This window comes from Pelecanus crispus, chromosome 10, assembly GCF_030463565.1.
Source record: "Pelecanus crispus isolate bPelCri1 chromosome 10, bPelCri1.pri, whole genome shotgun sequence".
In the NCBI taxonomy this organism is placed as follows: Eukaryota; Metazoa; Chordata; class Aves; order Pelecaniformes; family Pelecanidae; genus Pelecanus; species Pelecanus crispus.
In genome coordinates, this window is record NC_134652.1 from 16,788,787 (window position 1) to 16,805,001 (window position 16,215).

General features: G+C 50.1%; 1 protein-coding gene across 1 annotated transcript; it reads right to left on the reverse strand.

Annotated features, from left to right (window-relative positions):
- Positions 1 to 955: 955 nt before the first annotated feature.
- Positions 956 to 15,747, reverse strand: ARHGAP19 (Rho GTPase activating protein 19). Its single transcript, XM_009481298.2, has 12 exons — positions 15,719 to 15,747; positions 12,017 to 12,282; positions 7,526 to 7,606; positions 6,977 to 7,186; positions 6,158 to 6,384; positions 5,530 to 5,616; positions 4,499 to 4,564; positions 3,583 to 3,771; positions 2,750 to 2,848; positions 2,079 to 2,171; positions 1,524 to 1,592; positions 956 to 1,012 (listed from the first exon to the last, which is right to left on the reverse strand). The coding sequence occupies exons 1-12, from the start codon at positions 15,745 to 15,747 to the stop codon at positions 956 to 958; spliced, it is 1,473 nt and encodes a 490-aa protein (XP_009479573.1).
- Between the last annotated feature and the right edge of the window lie 468 nt (positions 15,748 to 16,215).

A 16,215-nucleotide genomic window follows, 5' to 3' on the forward strand; every position in this document is an offset into this window, starting at 1 on the left:
CAAAGCCTTTGGCACCATTTGCAGCAGATAACAAATGACCAGTGCCCTCCCTCACCTCTCATGTTGCTGATGCTGTTCCTATGCTGCACACAGGCATCAGGCTCTGCCTGCCCCAGACACCCCAGCTTGCAAAGACTGGGCTGTCCTGCCGTGCCCCAGACAGCCTTTGCCAGCCTCCTGCCCCACTCAGCTTAGATTCTCTGGGGGAATACAAAGCAGAGACACTCCTTGCTCACCAGGCAGAGTTGTGCCATGGAACCGTGAAGGCAGTGAGCAAGAGCTGCCTCCCACTCAAGCTGAAACAGAGGGATGAGTTTATTGGGGAAGCTGCTTTCCCCTGACCCCACTTGAAATGATGGCTCCCAGAGCATCTCCTCTTCTCCCAGCCCCATCCTGTGCTCTGTACCGTTTGTGCACTCCAGCCCTTTGGGGACAGCAGGGCAAAATGGAGCCCAGAGGAAGCAGAGGAGGGCATGGCTCCAGAGGAGGCCTGGAGGTAAGGTTAGCTGACAAGATGTGGGTGAAGGTTGGAGTCCATTGTTCTCACTGCTAACAGAGGGGAGGGAGCAAAAACAAGCTGATGTGTTTAAAACTCAGAGCAGAAAAGCAAAAAAATACAGCCTAGCAACATTGCAGAGAAAGCTGGGAGTGCACACAGGGCCCTGCAATGCACAGGGCTCTCCTTGTAAGCAAGCACTCCAGCTCTTCCCAGAGCCAGCAGGTCAGACATGCTGCACAAGTTTTGGTTAGATAGTGGTTTGCCCCATAGTAGAATGAAATATAATTTATATACAGAAAGAAACAAGTCCCTGCAGTCTTTGCAAAGGTCCAGTTTCAACAGCGCTGCCATGTTGGTGAGGGTTGCCGTGAGCCTGCAGCACTCCCCTCAGTGCAGCACATTATTCACAGCTTGCAAGGCTGGGCAATCCCCACCCACGCGTTGGTGCGAGGCGATTCAGAGGGACGACGAATCCTTGGAAAGCAGGCGGGCTCGCATGCGTCTACAGGATTCCTGGAGCAGAGAATTAGAGCAATTGAACGCTTGAGACACAGAATGCCATGCAAGAAAAGGTTGATGTGCTGTCCTCCCCCTGCAAAGAGTCCCTGCTGGAGTCTGCCTCCCACACCTTTTACCAAAGCAGAGCACTAGACAAGAGGCAGTGAGCAGACAGGGACAAACACAGCAGTCGGCCTTGGGCTGTACCAACCTCTTGTCCCACTGCCACCCTGACAGGCTGTTAGCACTACCCTGTGCTGCCAGCTTCCCTCTGCTTCCTGTGACAGCCAGCCTGCCAGCTCACAGGTAGAAGGGCTGTACACCCCTGCTTGGGTTAAACCCTTCAAGGCCCAGCTTCCAGCAAGCCAACTGCCCGCAGCTCGGCGTGGAGCAGACTGCCACAAGCCAGGGGACCGCAGCTGTCACAGAGCCTTGCGTGCATGCCATCACCTCTGCAGGTGTCAGAGCCCAGCAGGCCAGGCTCCCCCCACAGGAAGGAGAACGGGCATGTGTGCGCATGTCTCACCTCTTTCCGGCCCTCCAAAGACTTCAGCTTTGCTTGGGACATGTGAGCTGGAGATCCACATTTCTGTAACTGGACAAGAGAAGGGAATAGGAGTAGAAAGCTGGGGAATGAAGTGGCATCCACAGGGTTCCCTGGGAGCAGGCTCTACCACCAGAGCGCAGCTACGACCCAAATCCATTCTTGGTTTGTCTGGGCCACGGGACAGCCCTACTGCCCACAGGCAGCAGGCTCTGTACAACTTGTGGAGGAGGATGGGAGAGAGGGAAGGGGGCACAAGCCAATGCCCCAGGGCAGGAACACAGCCAGAGGGACGAGACTGGAGTGGAGGCCCAGTGCTGCCAACCCTGTCCCGATGCTGCCCTTGCCACCTGCTCTCCTCACAGCAGCTTCCTAAGACCTTATTTGATCACACAGAAGAAACTTGGAAACCTTCTCTTGGGCAGAGAACAGCAAGCAGCTGCCCAAGGATTGCTGAAATGAGTGCCCAAGTTGCACTCAAACTCCCCTCACACACTCCCCACCAGCAACTTCAGCAGTGCTGGGAGCAGCCCTTACCAGGTGGACATTCTCTTTGCTGACTCGCTCAGGCTCCGGTGTGGCATCCCTGCTCTTCCTCTCCAGGATAACCGGGGTTCCCAAAACTTTCCGCTGCCGTAAGAAGAGAGGGCTGTTGGCTAGTGCTTAGAGTGCAAAGTGAAAAAGAAAGGGAAGGAGCAGGATGCATTGCTGGTAAGAAGTTGAATGCTGGGAAAGAAAAAAAGGAAGCCAAGCTGGGACAAAGATTGCAAAGCAGAACCACCTGAAATACCATGCCACTAGGCTGAGCCTGCCTGATTGTAAAGGGTTTGGAAGCTGACCTGAGGCCTGGCCAGGAGCCCAGCCTGTCAGAAGCAGGTACATGCTGCTGTGGGACAGCCTACAGCATGCTAACACCTGTGCTAACAGGCTAGACTACATGACCAGCTCCCTGTCAGTCCTCATCTCATCTCGGGAAGCAACCAATCCTTCAGAAAGATCCTACAGCCATGCATTTCATAGATAATTACACTTTACATGAACAAGGCTTATTGTCACTGTGCTGCCTTTTCTGTCCCCAGTGGATCTGTGTTCTTTGGCAGCCAATACTTTGAACAGTCCCTACCCTTTGAGGGCCTCATTCAAGCCAGGGCAAGGCAGAAGCAGAGAGCAACTGACAGCAGAGAGCATGGGTCAGAGGCTGCCTTTACCTTAATGAGGCCGCTGAAGGAGCGTGAGCGGGTGCGTCGCGGTGCTGGGGATGTGGGTACATCAGAGCCAGGAGTGAGAGCTGTAGGATGCTTATTAAACTAGGAGGAAACACAAGGGCAGTATGTTAGCACGGTTACTGTTACAGTTACACCAGTCCCTTGCTGCTGTGTGCTGCTCTACCTGCTGCCCTCTGCCTAGAACTCAGTTTGTCTCTTCCGCACCCCAAAATGGAGGAACAGCTCAGAGCTGCAGGGAGGAGAAAGCAGAGGAAGGCCACATCTCCCACCCAGGAATACAGGGAGCTTGGGTGTGAGGCTGTTTTGTGCTGGCTACCAGATTAGCCAAAAGCAGCAGCTGTTGGAGCGGAAAGGGGGCTGGGCAGCAGCTGGAGGCTGGTAGCCAGGACTGGTGCTGACCATGCCGCCCAGTCTCGCTGGAGCAGCAGGTTGGCTGGGAATGCTAACAGGCCGAGAGAAGACCAGTTTGTTCACTCCCTGCAGGCAAGAGGGGACAAGACTTTTCCTCTTCTGAGGGAGGAAGCTGAACAAGGCCATGATCAGGTCTGGGGAACTGCTGGCTGGCAAGTCCCTGGCTTGGAAAACAGAGAGCTCAAAGCACAGCTTGGTGCAGCAAGCTCCACGGTCAGCTACATCCAGGATAAGCAGCCTCCTCCCCTGCCTTCTTACATCTCTGCCCCTTACAGAGCCCAAAGCCCACTCTCCCCAGCTGGCCCAGGATTAGGAGCAGCTCTCAAGAAGGCCCTGCCTTTAGCCCTGTGCCCAGGACTGAACTGACAAGCACACCCCAAAGATATCTCTCCTCCCCACACTACCTGCCGGATAAGCTTTTTCTTCTTTGCAGAGTCAGGCATATTGTGGACATGGCGGAAGAGCTCCTTCAGTGCCTCCTCTGTGCGCTGCTGGGTGTCCTCCTGATGGCAAGTGTCTAGCCGGCTTCGCTTCTGAGACTTGAGGGGCTGCAGCTCCTTGGAGCCAGGAGATGTCAGCAAATCCAGGTCATCCTGGGAAAGCGGAGACAGCAGTTGCTTGCCATGCTTTAATCCAAATGTTCCACCCATCTGAGCCAGGTTGGGAATTCGTGAGCTGCCTCAGCCCCAGTGAATGCACAGGGCTGTGTTTTCCCTACCCCTCTGCAGCAGCACTGCACCAGCAGGCCCTGTGCCAGGAAGAGGTGACAGCAATACAAAGGTGACCCCATTGCTTCTTCCCTCCCCTCCTGGGTGCCAGCTGCAGAAGCCCTTCCAGGCTTGAGAAGGGTCAGTGCAGTTCCTTGCAATGCATCTTCCCTCTTCTGCAGCTATAGGAGGCAGGGAAGCATTTGCTGGCAAGATGCAGACAAATCTTGTCCCAGTGGCAGCAAGTAGCCTTTATCCCAGCCCCTCTTCCAAGCAGCCTGGCCATGGCAGCAGGCGCGTCTGTCTGTTTGGAAGGCACAACCCCATGAAGGAGCAGGTGCTGCATGTACTGGGCACAGGGAGCAGTTTGCTGCTAAACAGGGGCTGGTAGCTTTCCCTGTGCTTTTGATTAACAGATGCTTCAACTCTGCCCAATTTCCCTAATGCAGCCGCCTGCACTACCACACCATATGGTTTGTTCACTCCTGCTCTCTGACAGATCTTCTTTCACGACTTGGTTTGTTTTCAGCTTCTTTCACTCACAAGGATGCCTCCATAGTATCACAGCCTCTGCCCTTTCATGGAGGGCAGGCACTGCATTTGCTGGCCTTACCTTTGATGTGTGGGCTCTGGATCCCAGATAGTGCAGCCTGGCACACTCCCGGATGTACGCTGGGGCCTGTGACGATGAGCAGAGAAAAGGCCAAACATATGTTTAGTGTGTTTAGCCATGGGGCAAGAGTGGCTCCAGCAAGAGCTTTTCTTCCACCATACCACACAAGCCATGTCCATCAAGACTCAGCCGTTTAGGGCAGACAAAGCAATGGGATTTCATGTCCCCAGCACAGTCCCTGTTCACAGTTTGCCTTTGATGCAGGCAACCAGCACAAGTGGAACACAGAGTAAGAGCAGGGGTCTGCAGAAGATTTTTCCAAGCAATTCCCCCAGCTCTGAGCTGGCCAAACAAGGGCCTGACAAAGAGGGCAGAAGGGGAACTTTCTATGTGAGGACTTTTTGCAGAGAGCAGATGCCTAGCATGACCAGGAAGGTTCTGAGAAGTCAAGAGACTACCTGTTGCAGAAACACTTTCTTAGTCCCCTAATACAACCTGCAGACAGCCCCACACTCCTGACAGCACCCCACTCTGAGCTAGACAGAGGCCCCAAGACTGCAGGCTGTGCTTGTAACAGCAGTGGGTTGACTACCACTTGCAGAGAAGTTCACAACAAAATGACCCACTGTATTAGGGATTCAGCTCTTGGCAGCACTCATCTAGGACAAGCCCCTTCAAGCCCCTGCCAGAACCCAAGGGGAGCCCAGTCGCTACCTGCCCCAGGACCAGGTTTCCCAGCCAGGCAGCGGGTGCTGGGTGTCCAGCAGAGGGGGGTGTTACTCTGCACCGCGCTTCTGACCTGCCCAGGCACAAAGCCACCTCTGGGGCTGTCCTCCTCCTCCTGGGCTGCCTGCCTGGCAAAGACCTCCTCCCTAGTCACTAAAGGAACAGTTTCTTGTAGAAATCCTCCTTCTCCTACCGCAGAAGAGAGCGCCCAGAATATACACCTGACACCTGGGATCTGTCTGGACAAGAGGCATTCAGTCTCTTGCTGAAGGGCCAGGGAGAACAACACCCCGAAGCGCACTTACCTTGAAGAGTTTCTGAGAGTGTTTGATCATGAAGGTCACTCCATTGTTTAGCTTCGTGATATTCTCTTGAAGGTCATTTGCTGTCACCTGGCAAGGGGACATAGCCAAAGGCACAGCAGTTAGAAGGGGAGGATGAAGGGTCTCTGCTGCCCTTGCTGTCTCTGGGACATAGAGACACACGGTGCCTCAGCAGAAGGCCTGCTCTGAGGAGAGGCAGGCAGGGCTCACAGCACACCAACAAGCAGAGCTCACAGAGCCAAAGCTGGTCTGAGAGGAGAGGAATGAGACAACTCTGGGGCCAAACAGTTCACCAGCAGCACAAGAAACCTTGCACAGAGATCTGCAAGGTTTGTCTGGAGCTGTCATTCATAGAAGCAGGACTGTGCTGTGCTTTCAATTTTACTGAAAAAGACGAAGCATCAGTTGCAAATGAGACCTACAGCAGGTCTGGACTGAACACTAGGAGTGAGTCCTGCCAAGAAGCTCCACTTCACCATCCCAGCCTCCAACACTCACATCACTGTATCAATACTTAATCTTCCCGTCTTGGTTCTTCCCCTGTAGGCCTGCCAAGCCTCTGCTTCCTACCTTGCAATATCCCACCCGCAGATGCTGAGGCATTGCTTACATTTCTGGGCCATAGGATGTGGGGTGCAAACATGAGGGCAAGATTGTGGGCAGACATCTTGTTCTTGTCCTGCCTCTTGGCGGTCTGGTAGAGCAAGTCCAGCAGCAGTTTGAGCAGACTGCGGTTGGGCGCGGGAAGGATCAAAAACAGCAGCTGGAGGGCTTCAATTTGGCGCTCTTTGTCTGGCGTACTGGTCTTATTCCCCTTCTCATCAAACAGCGTCAAGTCTGCCAAATCACAAGGCAGAACATGAAGGACATACATTGCCTTCCCTAAGAGCAGGCCTATTGTAACCGGTTACCCTTCCCCTCTTCACATGCAGATCTCCTCCAAACTCCTGCACAGTTCCTGGCCCTCCATCTCTCTCCCACCAGCTCCCAAGCTCCCCACCTGATGTGTTAATCTGTGGTACTCCTCCCACAGGACAACAGAGTTGCTAAGAGTTGTGATGGGCTGAAGGCAAGATGGAGGAAGTTCACATAAGGTAGTTCAGTAACAGTTATTAAACCACACCTCGCTCGGAAGACCCCCAGACTTAAAACAGATGGAGACCCAGGTTACCAGTGTGGGCTCGACTCCTGTAGGTATCTGTTTATTGCTGGAGAAAGAAGACTGGGCTAGACAGACTTGGTCTGATTCCTTAGGATTTTCAGTTCCAGTCTTTTCACCATTATGCTGAGATGGCAGGAAGATTCCTTCTTACCCTGCCTTTAAGGATTACACTTCCGCAGCCTAGTATGCAGCTCTGTAGCATTACCAACTTTCTAGGAGGCTGGCTCCATTCCCTCTGCTCATCACTGCCTCTTGTTGCTCACTCACCTGCAATTTTGAGGTGGGCATGGAAGTGCTTGTGTGTCAGCAGCGGCTCTGGTAATTCACCCAGGAACATTTTAAGCAGGGTGGCCACATCATTGGAATGAAACTCCCCAGAGTCCAGGTCAATATCTGTACCACTGTTCAGAGCATCCTTTAGGATCTGTTGCCTGATGCTGTTGCCTGGCACCCGAAACAAGCCTTCTGCTCTTAGATCTGCTTGGCAGAAGGGAGAAAAAAGACCACTGATTAATCAGAGGCCGATTCCCATCTTCTTACTAAAGCAGTTCCTTCCCCTTTCCAGAGCCTGACAGTAAACCTCAGTGACCTGCATTCCGAGACATGACTTCAAGCTGGCTCCCATCAGTAGAAAAAGCCCATGCACAGAGGGAAAGAGATTAACATATCTGCTAGGCAATTCTGGGGAACAGTCGCCTAGTCCAGCCCCAAACTCCTGCTGCTGGAGAGCTCAGAGCTTTTCACTCTGCACCAGACACCTGAGGTGGGCCAGACAGATACCACTTGGGATAGGAAGACAGCAAGACAGTCACTTACTTTTGTGCAGATACTCGATTAGCTGGGAGACCTGTGCAATGCCTTCTTCTGTCAGCGGTGAGCCAAACACAACCCCTTTCTCTGCAGAACAGAAGATAATGTGTTCAGGCAGCTCAGACCCCAACAGCCACAGAGATGAGTGGTCCCCAAAGAACAGGATCCCAGCATGCAAAGACCAGCGCCCCAAAACACTAAGGGTGAAGGTCACAAGGACCCCCACAGATGTGAGCTATCACAAGTACTCCCAAATAAGTCACTTCACCTCACCATGCTGTACTTACAAGGGCTCCATCACCCTGCTTCTTACCTCAGCTTAATTACAGTTTTTATCAGCTAAAGCAAACATTCTCTAGCTCTGAAAAGAAAACACCACCAGAACATGTGCTTCAATTTTAAAGGGCATATACATCTGCAAGCCTGGACCTTATGGAAACAGCAAAGCGGGAAGGGCAGATGTGACAGCCTGGACTGCCCAGGTGCCTGCCACAGTGCACACTCCACACCTGGGAAGGAATGTTCAGACTAATCCTCACTGTGGCTTGACATGGAGTAGAGCAGAAAGAAGAGGTGCAGCTATGAGATTATGGGAAAGGGAACCAAGCACTAGTAGGGAGAGCAGACACAATCCAACTGGCTCACACTGGCCTCCTTTTCCAGGATGGGTAATCCCTGGAATTCCCCAATTCCAGTGAATCTCTCTTCCATGTCAGCTGCCTTGGCCTGAGTACAGTAAAGCATGAAGTATCAGTAAACTGAACAAGGAAGAGCTAGAAAAAAGGGAAAGCAATGAGCTGGGCCCTTCTCCACATGGAGCACTGAGAGCTCCTCTCACTCCTGGAGTTTGCTTTGATCTCATGGGGCTGTTACAGATCAGGCATGAGCTGTCAGCTCCAGAACTCCACTCAACACAGGCTACAGCCCCAAAAGAAGACAGAAGCACCTGAGCTGAAAGGAAGGAGATCCTTGCACGGAAGAAAACATTAGATGAGAAGCCCATTTAACTGAAAGGCACTTGTTGAACCAATGCAGAAATCTGTTCTTGTCCAGAGAGGGACTTCCCAGGTAAGAGAGTGGTTAACCAGCACAACAGTATTTTCTAATAAATGGAGTCTTGCTGGTGAGTGGCTTTTTCCATCAGACACACAGCCAGCAAGCTCTGTCCCTCAGAAAGCTGAGGCAACTCCCAGGGGCTTCACTGGCAGCAACCAGAGCCCTGAGCACCACTTCTTCCCTCAGATGCATGTAGGTTTTGACTGCAGCTAGAGACAAGATTCTGAATAGACCATACCGCAACATGCTGTCTGGGACTGAGAACTGGAACCAGGTACAGAGCTGGTTTGTCCTGCCCTTGCACTGAGGCTTCAAAGAGCCAACAGATTTAAGAAAAGAGTATTCCTCCCTTCTCCATGACCAGACTGCCAGGAGCATGGGCCCCTTCTGAGGGCAAGCTGGGCATTTGCACCCCAGCTGTCTGTGGCTGAAGATTTTCCTCCTTATTGTTAGAGCTGATAGCCCAGCAATCCAAGCAGTGTGTTGGCTGGTCTGATAAAAGTTATCTCCCCCACAAGCTTTCTCTTGCTTTCCCCCCCACCCCCTCATAGCACATTTTGATTTTACTAGCTTTTGGTCTGTTGTACTACAGATCTTACTGTTCTGTGGTGCTGATGCTCACAGCATGTGGGAAAGACCTGGTTAACCCTGTGCACTTCTCTAGCAGCCTTCCTGTGCAACTAAATTTATTCCGCCTGAAAAATGTTCCACTTTCTTCCAGGACTTCTGAAGCACATGGTAAGCCACCAGGAACTCCAGCCTCCTGTTAAATCAAGAACTTTGACCTCCCTCCGATAAAGCTCATGCTTCAGTCTTGTGGGAGAAAGGAGGGCAATGTAACCTCTTGATCCACATGTAAGATCTGAAAGACTTGAGTGCAAAGGGAGAGAATGGTTGGCAAAAGATTCTTGCCCTTGAAGAAAACTAAACTCATTAGACATTCAACACATAGAATCAATGGTGGCCAGGAAGGGAAGAGGAAAATACATTTTATTGAGACATGCAGGGCCTGACAAATTTCATTTACTTTTGAAGTCAGAAGTTGATATCTGAATGAGAATTTGATTCTCAAAGAAACTTGAAAGAAGTGTCTGGAGAATGGATGCTGAGTTACGAAGGCTTAGATGTTATTGTACAATTGCTTCTGAAACTAAGCAGCAGCATGAGATTGAGTTTCCTAATGCTCAAAGGAGTTGTAAGTTTTTGCAGCTTGATCAGCTCTGAGCTCTATGGTCCTTGGCCTCTAGCTTTGAAGAAATAAAACCTGTTTGTTCTAGCTGGTCGGTCTGTAACATGAAGAAAAACAAATGATGGCTCCAAGATGAAACATGCAGTACATGAAACTGATTTTCTCTGTAGGCACAAACTACTTTTTCTCAGAGTTTGGCCAAGGAGTTCACAGACAGTGCCTGTCAGTGCAGGGAGACACTGCCATTGCAGCCTGGGAGTGCAGCCAGCAGACTTGGAAACATCTGCTAGCTGTAGCTGTAGTGAGACACATGGCCATGGAGATGACTGAATGGGGGAAGGCGGAGCTCTTGGGGAAGAGAGCTAGCGGGAGACATCAGGTCTGATAAGAGCAGTGCTCCAGAAGAGTACAGATAATTTAAAAAAAAAAACCACGCTAGTGAAGGCTCATAAGCCCCTGCTAGAAGGTTTTCACAAGAACAGAGAAGTTTCCATACACGTTAAGGAAACACTTTCACCTTGGTTACTCACTCGTTTCTGTTCATCAAGTGTCTGAATTTAAGGTGTTCTGCTACTCTCCTAGAACAGACACAGGAGCAACGACAGGTATGAGCACAGTCTAACTGCAGTTTGGGGGCAGTGTGAAGACCTGTTATTATGGAGCAGCAAGGTAAGTCATGGCAATATTGAATAATTCTCACCTAAGGACGCTAAAGGACTTGATTTGCAGTACTTGATTTTCCCCTGCAGTGCTGTCCAGCCCAGGGTGAGTGTATCTACCAGGGTTCACACTGGGTGAGCTAGGAGTAGAGGGCTGAAGCCAGCAGCAGAAAATTCAGCCTGAGCAGTGGGGCTGCAGAGCTTGTCCTTATGAAACACAATGGAAGGATAGGTTTGGTAGAATCAAAAACACTTAGAGAAACTACATAAAGGTTGAAGGCAAAAAAAAAGAGCCATACTTGGACATAGTGATAGCTCCCTTCTCAGAGGTACTCACAATAGCAGAATTGCTCAAAGGAAGGGGAAGACTAATTAGAAGTGTTCAACCTTAGGCTGCCAACATCTGAAGGCAGCTACCCACAGCTTCTCTGCCAGCAGACAGCCAGTCTAGCTAGGAAACCAGAGCTGACAAGGGATGTGAGAGGTGCCCAGATGGAAGCAGTTTCTGTCTAGATGAGTGAGAAGTTTTAACTGAACTTATCAGGAGAACCAGGCTCCCCTTGAATGTGGGCAAAGGTGGGAGAATGCACACACACACACACGTCTAGAATGCCCTTTTAGTTACGACAAAACAGAGTGGTAAATGCCAGCCAGTGAAGAGGAGAGGATCTGAACACAACCGTGCTCAAAAGCAAATCTGACTTCTGAGAAGGGGCCTGGAGTTTCATAACCAAGACAGTTGAACTTGAAAGAAAAGATAAGAATTGTCAGTTTACCAGAAGAAAACTCCAGCTGAATGCTTGTATCAGAGAGAAAGAGATGTCGTCTCCCAGGGTTGAATCTGGGCTTGAGCAGAATCAGTCTACAGAGCTTTGTCACTGACTCACAGGATTGGGATGTGGATCAGAGCGGCACTGGCATTTGGATGGGAGATGCTTATAGATTTCTGAGCTGCACAGACAAGGCTTTCCAGAGAGCTGGGACGGCTACTGTGGGAGACAGTGGGCACTGAGTGAAGTCAGTGGCCTAGAAAACCTGGACATTCTTGTTCTTCATGGAACCTGATGCTCTCAGCCTTTACTGATATTCCACCACTTATGAGGATACCTAATAAGCTAAGGAAAACAGAGCATGGACTACCATGGACACAAACAAGCAGAGAGACAAAGACACCTTGCTGTGTATTGGAAGAACCTGCAAGCTTGCTCAGGGACCCCTCTCCAGCTCAGTGCTATCCACAGAGCCAGACCAGAAACACTCAGGGACCAAACCTGTATCTCTCTGGTTTGTGCTACACTGAGCACAGCAAGCAGCAGACTTACCGAGGCCAACCTGACATTAACAAACCACAGCAATAACCCCCAGAAGAATGGTACTCTAGAAGTGGCAGGGTGTTTCCTGGATGAACCTCCTGGCCTCTGTTCTGCTCCTTTCTAGAGCTGGCATCCCCAGAGATTACAAACCTACAGTATTAAGCATTCAACACAAGCTCAAAACAAAGGCCTACACTGAAAGTTTTGTAAACTACGTGTAACAGATGATGACAGTCGGCACCACCCTAAAGGTGGGCACCAGACATCATGCCATACTCACCCTTGCGCTTCAGAGACATCAGAGAACGAAAAAATCCAGAGGCTGTGCTGTTTGCCCCAGGCAGCTTTGGGTCCTCCTCTCCCATGAGCTGGGCCAGCTCTGCCCCAGGCAAGTCAATGAGCCTGGTAATGTTGCTGACAACAAGCTCTGTGAACACCTCTGGTTTTTCATGGCGCAGCTTTTCCACAAAGAAGTCAGGATTGAAGATGATCGGCTGGCTGCGGAGGGAGGAGTCATTGCAGATGACAAAGTTGCAGATAGCATCACTGGAAAAAAGGGAGGGAGAAAAAAAAAAATACAGTAACTCCTCATTGCTTTGTTTTTTACAGCCAGCTGGTCTGCCCTGAAGGAGACATCTGCTGACACAGGAGCTACCAGTCTACACCATCAGCACTGTCTGTCTTCAGTGAGTGTTCAGCACAGCGCAGTTACGTTTCCCTTCGGAGCAAAATCACTTCTGGCCAGTTTGCACAAGAGAGCCCCAAACTAGCACTCCATAACGTGATGGTAACATATGCAACACATGACAACACCCAGCTAAAACTTTCACTGTATCTACATCCTACTAGCTCAGGCAGCTACGACATCCAATATTTTACATTAACTTAACACTCTCAGTCATAAATAGGTTTGGTTCTGTCTCCTTTCCTCCCCAGAAATTCACTCCCTATGACCTGAAAGTCTAAATCCCAATCCTTTTTTCATGGCCGGCTTATACTCATCAGTTCCCATTGCTGTTCCACCATCACTACCTTCCTATCAACAAACAGAAAGTTCCCATGCCCTGGGACTTTGTTTTTAAGACCATAAGCGTGCAACACCACTGACCCGCAGTTCTGCCAGGGATGTGTGTAGCCAGCAGGAGCAGGGAGGCGATTGTGCCCCTGTACTCGGCGCTGGTGAGGCCACACCTGGAATACTGTGTCCAGTTTTGGGCCCCTCAATACAAGAAAGACATTGAGGTGCTGGAGCGTGTTCAGAGAAGGGCAACAAAGCTGGTGAAGAGTCTGGAGCACAGGCCTTATGAGGAGCGGTTGAGGGAACTGGGGGTGTTTAGCCTAGAGAAGAGGAGGCTGAGGGGAGACCTTATCACTCTCTACAACCACCTGAAAGGAGGGTGTAGTGAGGTGGGTGTTGGTCTCTTCTCCCATGTAGTTAGCGATAGGATGAGAGGAAATGGGCTCAAGCTGCGCCAGGGGATGTTTAGGCTTGAAATTAGGAGAAATTTCTTCACGGAAAGGGTAGTCAAGCATTGGAACAGGCTGCCCAGAGAGGTGGTGGAGTCACTATCCCTGGAAGTGTTCAAAAAACGGATAGATGTGGCACTTCGGGACGTGGTTTAGTCTAGTCTACTCTTGATTGGTTTAGGGTGGATTTGGTAGTGTAGGTTAATGGTTGGACTGGATGATCTTAAAGGTCTTTTCCAACCTAAACGATCCTATGATTCTATTCTATGTGGTCAAATGCTTCCTGGTGACAAGCTGCCAACTCCTGGTTACTGCTCTCTACCAGCTACAATAACTGCCCAGCTATGCACTCTGAGTCTGGAGCAAGTGGGAACTCATCAGTATTAGCACAAGCCACGGAAGATCAGTACTTGAGGAACCCGTAGTAATCTTCCTCCTAGTACATCTCTTCTTGGCTCATCCGGTTCTTGCCTCTTCTTCAGGCTCTCCTTTATCTAACCTCCCTATTCTCTCCTGATGCCTACTTTCTCCATTTCATAGCTTCTCATCTGGCATGGGAAAAGAATGGGTCTGAGACACTGCTCTACTAAGGGTTATCTATAACAGATACTTAGCCCTACCAGAGGTTAGGTAAGCTACATTTACCGTGTCTAAAATCAAAATAAAGAGTTATCAAAGAGAGATCTCAGGTTAATCAGCACTCAGTGCTCACACTTAAAGCTCATCCCAATTTCCATCTACCTCTAGGTCTTCCGTTACCATCTTCCCACCGTTTCAAACACTTGCATGCTTCTGAAGCCCACGGGCTAGAGTCGCCTAGCTTGCTTCTCCTGTCCCTCTTTTACTTAAAAGTGAGGATTAGTGTCATTATTCTCCAGTCACAAGCTACTGCCCTGATGTCATACATACTCAGCTATAAAGCATTGCCCTGGCCCTGTGAGATGGTGTGCCAGGTCTTCCAGGGCTCTGGGTGGAAGCTGCCTACCCACCCAGCTCGCACACACTGTGCTTTCACTGTGTGACATTCCCCAATGCTTTAATCATTCTTGGGCTCTTAGATAACACTTTCCACTGTTTCAACATCCCTCCTCAGCTGTGAGCTCCCACCAAACACCATTTTCCAACAGCAGCTGCCAAGCGCACAGGTAATAGAAACACTGTGTTCGTGCACCAGGGATCCCGTCAGTCCCTTAGGTGTGCTGTGGCACCTGGGGGGGAGCATGTGCTCTGCCGATCGCCCCCAAGGCCACCAAAGGCTTTCCCTCCAAAGCAGGCCTCCCCACAGAAGACCGGAATACCTGGACCTTCCTCTCCTCTCTGCTGAGGGGTGGAGGCCACCTCACCGTGTTCGGACCATGCTGGGCATCTGTGCTCACTGCTCAGCACGCCTGCCAGCGAAAGTGTTTGCAACCCACTGGACCTTACATCCATTGGTTCAAGCAACAGAGCACTTCAGCTACTAGTTCAGGGATCTCAGCAACTTACTGTTCTGATGTAAATCGACGGTAGCTAAAGAAGGGGAGGACATCAAAGCACATAATGGCAAGTCACCTGAACTCCAGCCCGCCTCCACACGGTATCTGCGAACCCAACAGTTATCTGAGCTACTGCTGTACATCTTTGACCTGAAAGACCATCTTGGCATGATTTCCAGGATGCGTGACCAGAATAAGAGAATAAAAGCTGGGACGCAGGCTACACAAGGAGAAAGATTGCTGAAATCAGAGGAAACCAGGCTCTCAGCACCACTTGCATTGTGAGAATCCATACAAAACCCTCTTCCCCTTGCCACTGCTCTCCACAGATGTCAAAGACTCCTTCAAGAGGATGGAGAGGAGAAAGATCTGCAAGGCAGACTGCAAGGCAATCTGCCAGGTCATCTAAAATTTTAGAAAGCTCTTAAAGGCTCCCAGCTGCATCACTCAGAGTGGCCTAGCGAGCATGCTGCTGACCCCAAATGGGGGCCATATTTTTCCGAGTACCTCCCAGTCTGTTTTTCAGCAGTTTGTTATCTGCAATAAATCAAGACCGAAATGCAACAATTTGGTATCAGCTGCCAAAAAGCAACTGCCAATTGATCTGATCATATTCGCATTTCATTGCACAGGGCTACAATGCACAAACAAGTGCCAGCTCTGCCCATAATGTGGAGCAAGCCCTTTGCTTGAAACCCATGACAACTCATTCTGTGGCAATACAGATCCTGAGAAGGGTTAATAGCAAGTGTATAGGCCCAGTGACCCTGCCTGCAATGATCCGTGCACTGTTATTCACTCGCTAGCAGTTTTGTTTCCCCACAGAGAAGATATGCAAATACTTTGCAGCAGTTACATCAAGCATCACAGATTATCTGCTCCCTCTGACAATTAGATATCTAGATTCAGAGAAAGAAAATTAAACAATTTTGTCAACTAGAACTGACTGACATGACTTCTCTGCACAGCCAGCATTACAAGTTGCACAAAGTTTAACAACATTTAATACAAAAATAAATAGAAAAAAGTAAATTTCTTACATGAGTGCTGAGAGCTTTTGGAGAGGCATTAGGAAGCAGAGACAGGGAAAAGAACTTGCTCCTTGTTTCCAGCAACAAAAGAAACCTGCCTGTCCCAGCACAGCCTATGCAAATTCCACGCATGCTACGAGACACAAGGGCGCATTATTGGGTCTGAAAGGCCCCCTTGGCACACACTGGGCATCAGCCTTCACACAGAGACAAAACAGAAAAGAAAAGCTGGACAAATTGATTCATGTCTCTTGCCAAAGGCTGCATAGCTGGAATCTAATGGCAAATTCCTACATAGAAACCAGGGGTTTGAATTAGGACCAGCATGGTATTAAGTCCTCTCCACCTGTATCCAAGAGGAATCCACAAAACAGCCCCAAATCTACCCTGTGTTTACCATGAGTAAAGCCACACAAACACATTCCCAGCAGCATCCACGCACAACCGATGTTACGGCAGGACAATAACTGAGTCCCTTAACTGCACAACCCCATGCCCAGAAACCT

Bases quoted from the DNA above. Each gene is read 5' to 3' on its own strand.
- ARHGAP19 (XM_009481298.2), bottom strand. From the start codon at position 15,747: ATGCCTCTCCAAAAGCTCTCAGCACTCAT. The intron at 2,849-3,582 runs GTAGTGTGGGGA...GTTTCCTCCTAG, and splicing joins AGAAAAAGCTTATCCGGCAG to TTTAATAAGCATCCTACAGC. The intron at 1,013-1,523 runs GTGAGACATGCG...TCTCTGCTCCAG, and splicing joins CTTTGGAGGGCCGGAAAGAG to GAATCCTGTAGACGCATGCG.